Genomic DNA, 6,141 nt, shown 5'->3' on the forward strand with positions numbered 1-6,141 from the left:
CAGCGCCTGGGCCCCCCCCCTGAACCCCGCCCCCCGTGCCAGTTCAGGCCTCAGGCAAGGAGAACAGGCGTGGGGCAATACTGCTGAACAGTTCTTTATTGAAATAAACAGAGGCGGCAGGGCCAAGGGCGTGCTCAGGGCCAGTGGGGTGAAGCGCCCCCCCTTCTTGCATCCCTCTGGCCCAGGGGGCCACAGGTCAGACCCCGAAACCCTTCTGTGTTCGGGGTTTGTGTTTAGACATGCACCGTGGGCGGCGGGGGGGTGGGGAATTTCTGGATAACTATCTTTCTGTAAGAATAATTTGTCGGTTCAGGGGATGGCTCTGAGGAAGGGGTTGCCAGCCCCGTCAGCGCAGCCCCCAGCGATGGGCAGGGGTGGGGTCACCCATCAGTGGTGCCCGCCGACGTGCTGCAGAAAGCTGGTGGCCCGGGGTGGACCATGTGGGTGGGCGTGGCGTGGGGGGAGCCCCTGAACCCGTGGCCCCCTGAGGCCCTCCAGCGTCCAGTCTGGCTCACTCAGCCATTCCCCAGGACAGCTGTTGGGGTCGAAGAGCTCAGGGCCTGGACTCTGTTGGGGAGGAGCAGAGATGGGCATCATCCAGGAAGCCCCCTCCCCACATCCCACCTCCACCCTGGAAACAGCCAGCCTGCCCGCTCGTGGACTCCTTCGGTCCCAACTGCTTTCTTGTGACTTCCTGAGGACAATTTTGTACATCCTGAACCCTCTCGACATTTTGGAGGCTTAAATGGTGTGTGCTGAGACCTTAATGTGTCCTGAAGGAGTGTTTGCTGAGACCTTAATGTGTCCTGAAGGACTGTTTGCTGAGCCTCTGTCCCATCTTCCTGGAGGTGGGTGAGCTGTGCTACGGTCTTGTTCAGAGTCCTGGGCCTCTATCAGTTCCCACATGTGGATTACGATGTTCTGAGTTTTTACACAGCCTGAATATGGGTTCATGTTTGCTGAACCTTGTCACAGGAGTGTCTTAGTGTTTGCCGAGCCTCATCACATCCCGAGGGTGGGCTAGTAGTGTGTGTTGGACCTTGAACCAACTACAGGCCACTCAGATGTGTGGGAGGCCAGGCTGGTTCCCTGTGCCCCAACCCCAGAATCACCTGCACCCTGGCTGCCCCCCCACCCCCACCCAGCTCACCTCAGCATCCATGGTCATGTCCTTGATGTCTGGCCCATCCCCGTCACGCTGTGGGATGACAGGCGGCTCGGCAGAGGCCCCAAGGCGCTCTCCTTCTGCCCAGCCGCTGGCCCTGCATGGGGCGTCGTCCTCAGGTGAGGCCTGGCTCAGCCGGATCAGGTTGCTGAAGTTGGAGTCAGACTTGGAGCCTGCCGGTGCCTTGCGGACCTTGTGGCTGCCCACGAGGCGGGTGCCGTAGAAAGCCAGGATGGGCTCAGGGCTGGACTCGGGCAGCCGGCGGCCCACAGCGGCAGCCTTGAGCGGGGCCAGCACGTCGGGGACCACATCGGCATGAGTCTCGCCCCAGAGCCCACGCCCCACCTCCTGCAGGCTCAGGTCGTCCAGCTGATCGATGGCCCTCTGCATGCCGGGGGCCTTCTCCTCTCGGAAGAAGGGCCCGCTGCCCCCTGTGCTGCCCAGGCCCATGGCCGCCTCCTCCTCGGCCAGACGGTAGTAGGGGGGCCCATCTTCCGCGGCGGCCAAGACCGACGTGGGTGGCTTGCCCTCCACCTGCAGGGACAGGCGGCAGCTGCGCAGCGAGAGCTGGTAGTAGCGGGTGGTTTCGTGGGTGCTGCGCAGCTGCTGCATGGACACGAAGGGGTGGCGCAGGGCAGCACTGGGGCTGATCCGTTCGTGCGACTCCCAGGTCAGCATGCGCTTGATCAGCTCCACCATGCTCTTGAGATCGGCGTGCTCCGCCAGCACCTCGCGGTCCGGGAAGGTCAGCCGACTGGCTGCCCCGACGCCGTTCACTGTCTCGATCTGGTCCAGTGACTTGAGCATGTACTTACGGCGCTCCAGTGGGCGCACCTGGTGGGACACGGGGTGCAGCAGGGGTGGGCACGGAGTTCCGGCCCCAGGCTCTCCTGCTGAGGGGCCCACATCTGACCCCCCATCCTAGTTTCCAGTTGGCCCTCCAGTCTGGCCCAGAGCTCTCTCGTGGCTATGAAGTCTGCACACGGGAACCCTGACTTCCAGTTCTGCCTGGGATCTGACTTGGTGCTCTCTTACTGCTGGGAAGGTCATACTTGCTCCCTACCAAGAGAAGCCCCTTCTAATCTCAGCCAGACCCCGCCTACTGCTGTAGGAAGAATGGCTGACCGTGACCTGTGGTCCTCCTGTTTAACCCAGGGCTCTCACTGACCCGAGCTGGCTCTTGCCCCAGCCCTCCAGTCCTTCCCTGAGCCATGGGTGCAGCCTCTGTCAGCAACAAGCAGAAGGGCTGCCTCCTTTGGAATCAAATGCTGACCCCTCTGGCTGCCACAGCTGATCCCCATGTCTGATCCCAGCCCTCAGGCCTCCAACGAGTCAAGCCCAGACCATTCTCCCAGGGGTTATTAAGGTCTGCCAGGTACTTCAGACCCCTCTATTCCTGTGACAGCTCCCACCGGACTGGCCCAGACTTCCAGTCCTCTCTGCTGTCTCATCCAGACTCTTGCCGCACAACTCTGATGATTCTGGCTGCAGAGGTGGCTGCCCTGACTTCCAGTCCCACCCAGGGTCTCACTCAGATCCATCTTGCTGTAACAACTTCCACAGCCTGCATCCCGCCCCCCGCGCCACCCCCACCCGCCAAGCTTCCGGTCCTCTCTGAGATCTAACCTAGATTTTTTTTCTTCTGGGTGCAGCAGACTGCTCACACTGACTGCCCTCGCCCCCACCTGTCCCCCCTACCTTGGTCTCAGCCAGGTAGTCAGCCAAGGACTTCAGCTGCCAGGGGTTGGCGGCGTCAGGGTGCGGGTTGCGCTTGAAGAAGTGGTGGGCCTTGCGGGCGGCATGCAGCAGGTGGGGCTTGGGCAGGCCCTGCGTCTCACAGATGTAACGCACCTGGTCGTACTCATTGTTGCCCGGGTAGAGGGGCCAGCCCAGGTGCAGCTCGGCCATGACGCAGCCCAGGGACCACACATCCACCTTCTCACAGAAGGGCAGCCCCAGTAGAATCTCGGGGGCCCGGTAGAAGCGGGACTGGATGTAGGGTTCCTTGACGTAACGCACCTCGCTGAATATGCTGGCCGAGCCAAAGTCGATCACCTGGCAGGAGGAGGGAGGCAGCTGGGCAGGTGTAGCCCATATGAGCCTCCCCTGGCGTCTCTCGGTGGGGTCCTTCTGCATCTGCCACTTGACTGTCTAGTGCTGCACCTCTGAATCTAGGTCTCTTCTTTATGTCCCTCTCTCCTCCAGCCCTTGTTTCTGGTTTGTGTGCTGGTCTCTCGATCTCTGTCTCCACTAGAACGTATGCCCCTGGGGGTTAGCCTCTGTCTCGTCTGTCTCCCCCATGCCTTGTCCATCAGCAAATCTTCCTGACTCCATCCACTTTCTCTTCTGCTCACTCTGTGTCCCATTCTCAGCCCCCACCCCGGTCCTGTCTTCCTTCAGCCCCCACCTAGACTACTGGGGAAGAAAATGCAGAAGGAAGTGGCAACCTACTCCAGCATTCTTGCCTGGAGAATTCCATGGACAGAGGAACCTGGCGGGCAACAGCCCTTGGGGTCGCAAAAGAATCGGCCACGACTGAGCGACTAACGTCAGGGCCTCCTTGCTGGTCTCCCTGTTCCTCCCCTGCCCACCCTCACCCCGCCCCGCCAGCCCTCCAATCTGATTCTCACAGGCAGCCCCAAGGATCCTGTGACCATCTGAGTCAGATCACGTCACTCTCCTACTCAGAATTTTCCTGTGGCTTTACCACATCCTGTGATAAGAGCCGGAGCCTTCATCCCTTGGTCCTCAAGACTCCCACAATCTGCCTCGACAATCCCCTCCCCATGGTCACGCAGCACCAGCTACACCAGCCTCTTGCAATCCTTGAACAACCCAGACACACTCACACTCAGGGCCTTTACCCTGGCTGTTCCCTGGGCCTAGCTTGCTCTTCCTCTGGATGTCCACGTGGCTGCCTCCCTTACCTCAAGTCTTTATTTAAATGTCACCTTCTCAGGGAGCCCTCTGCTGACCATCCTATCAAAAACAGCACACCCCACCCTTCTCACCCACCTCCCTGTGTGCGTGTTAAGTCGCTCAGTCGTATCTGACTCTGCGACTCCCATGGTTTGTAGCACGCCAGGCTCCTCTGTCCATGGGATTCTCCAGGCAAGAATACTGGAGTGGGCTGCCATGCTCTCCTCCAGGGGATCTTCCCAACCTAAGAATCAAGCCCCCGTCTCATGTCTCCTGCATTGGCAGGAGAGTTCTTTACCACTAGCCCCACCTTGGAAGCCGAACTTACTTCCCTAGCCCTGTTTTTCTCCATAGCTCTTTTTTTTTTTTTTGCTGAATCAGGTCTTAGTTGCAGCACAGGAGGTCTTTCAGTTGTGGCATGTGAGATCTAGTTCCCTGACCAGGAGCTAGATCCCGAGCCCCCTGCACTGGGAGCACTGAGTCTTAGCCACTGGATCACAAGGAAGTCCCTCTCCATAGCTCATAACACCATTTCACATACCATATATTTTACTTTTGTATGGAGTTCATTGCTCTTCTATCCAACGAGGACATCAGTCCCACGAGGGCAAGGATTTTATCTATTCGCTGCCACATCCCTAGATGGATGGAACAGCGCCTGGCACATGGTGGGGGCCCAGGAGAGAGTGAATGAATGTATGAACTGACTTTTTTATCCCTGTCATTCTCTTTCTTTCTGTCTCTTGTTGGGTTGGTGTCTCTGTCTTTTCTTTGCCTCCTCGTTGCTTGTCGGTATCTCTCATCTCTGTCTCTCTCGGGCCCACTAGAAGGACACCACCCTGAAACCCAAGTCCTCTTCTTTCACCCTCAAGCATTGCTGACACCCACCCCCCCGGCCCTTGGTTCACACAGGTGCTCGATGAACACCTGTCAAAGTCACATTGTGAATGACTGAAAACCCGTGTGTCTTGCCATGCCTCCGGGGGAGCCGCCTGCCATTTTTACTCTGAATCTCTGTGACCGTATCTCAGCCTCTCCCTCAGTTTCCCTCCCTGAGTTATTCTGCTTTTCATTCAGCCATCCCTTACCGTCTATCTGCAGAAGGCAGTGTTACCCCAAATGGTTATTGATCTGGATTCGGAACACAGACTGCTGAGGCCTGAATCCCAGAAAGTGTGGATGACCCCGATCATTCAGTCAGCCTTCACGGAATTCATTCATTCATTCACTCATTCCACAAACGAGGCGGGGCTGCCAACGCAGACCAGGTGTTGTGGTTCTGTCCTGTTTGTCTCCTGCTCTATTTGCGGGAATCTCTCCTTCCTGGGGTCTCTCTCCCTCCATCTGTTGGGGCAGAATGATCTGCCTTTTCCTGTCTCTGTATCTCCCTGTGTCTCTGACGTTCATTTAGCACTGACTCCACCAAGGTGCTATGCTGGGAGATGCTAAACTCACAGAAGTGACCAAAACGCCCCTGGCCCTGCCCTCACAAGGCTCTTAGTTCAGACCGATCTCATAACAAACCTGTAAGCAGACAGAAGGGTCAGAGTAGGCACTCAGAACATGCTGATGAACAAACTCACAATGAAGGATCCTGCCGTTGTCCTTCCAGCCACTCAGGCCAACAGGCTTTCGGCCTCCCTCACTTCCTCTCTCACACGTCACATCAGATCTACCAGCAAATCCTGTTCTAAAATCTTTTTTTAATAATTTTTTTAATTAGTGAAAAACTGCTTTACAACGTTGTGTTGGTTTCTGCCGTACAATAACCTGTTCTAAAATCTACCCCGAGGGACTCCCTGGTGGTCCAGTGGTTAGGACTCCGAGCTTTCAGTGCCGCGGCCCAGGTTCAATCCCTGGCCAGGGAACTAAGATTCCCGCCAGCCGACGGGGGTGACCAAAAGAAACAACATCTACCCGGAACCCCCCACCCCCAACACACATCTCTTTCTCCCGTGACCCCACCCACCTGGACCCGGGGCAGTCACACTCTCTCTCTGCTCAGGCCCCTCACTCAGTTCCCCTCCTGCAGCCAGAGGGAGCCCGTGAGCACATGA

The 6,141-nt window shown here is 57.7% G+C and overlaps 1 protein-coding gene and 1 non-coding gene across 2 annotated transcripts in view; one reads left to right on the forward strand and one right to left on the reverse strand.

The window, feature by feature from the left end:
• Positions 1 to 18: 18 nt before the first annotated feature.
• The window catches only part of HIPK4 (homeodomain interacting protein kinase 4), an 8,198-nt gene continuing 2,075 nt past the window's right edge, over positions 19 to 6,141 (reverse strand). Inside the window, exons 2-4 of the mRNA XM_010849235.1 lie at positions 2,864 to 3,220; positions 1,151 to 1,999; positions 19 to 567 (exon numbers count right to left, since the gene is read on the reverse strand). Of these exons, the coding sequence (XP_010847537.1) occupies positions 388 to 567; positions 1,151 to 1,999; positions 2,864 to 3,220 (1,386 nt within the window). The 3' untranslated portion in view covers positions 19 to 387. The remainder of the gene's footprint in view (positions 568 to 1,150; positions 2,000 to 2,863; positions 3,221 to 6,141) is intronic.
• On the forward strand, positions 5,881 to 5,952 carry TRNAE-UUC. Its single transcript has one exon. It is a non-coding gene; the product is annotated as a tRNA-Glu (tRNA).

This window comes from Bison bison, unplaced genomic scaffold (assembly GCF_000754665.1).
Source record: "Bison bison bison isolate TAMUID 2011002044 unplaced genomic scaffold, Bison_UMD1.0 scf7180017864280, whole genome shotgun sequence".
In the NCBI taxonomy this organism is placed as follows: Eukaryota; Metazoa; Chordata; class Mammalia; order Artiodactyla; family Bovidae; genus Bison; species Bison bison.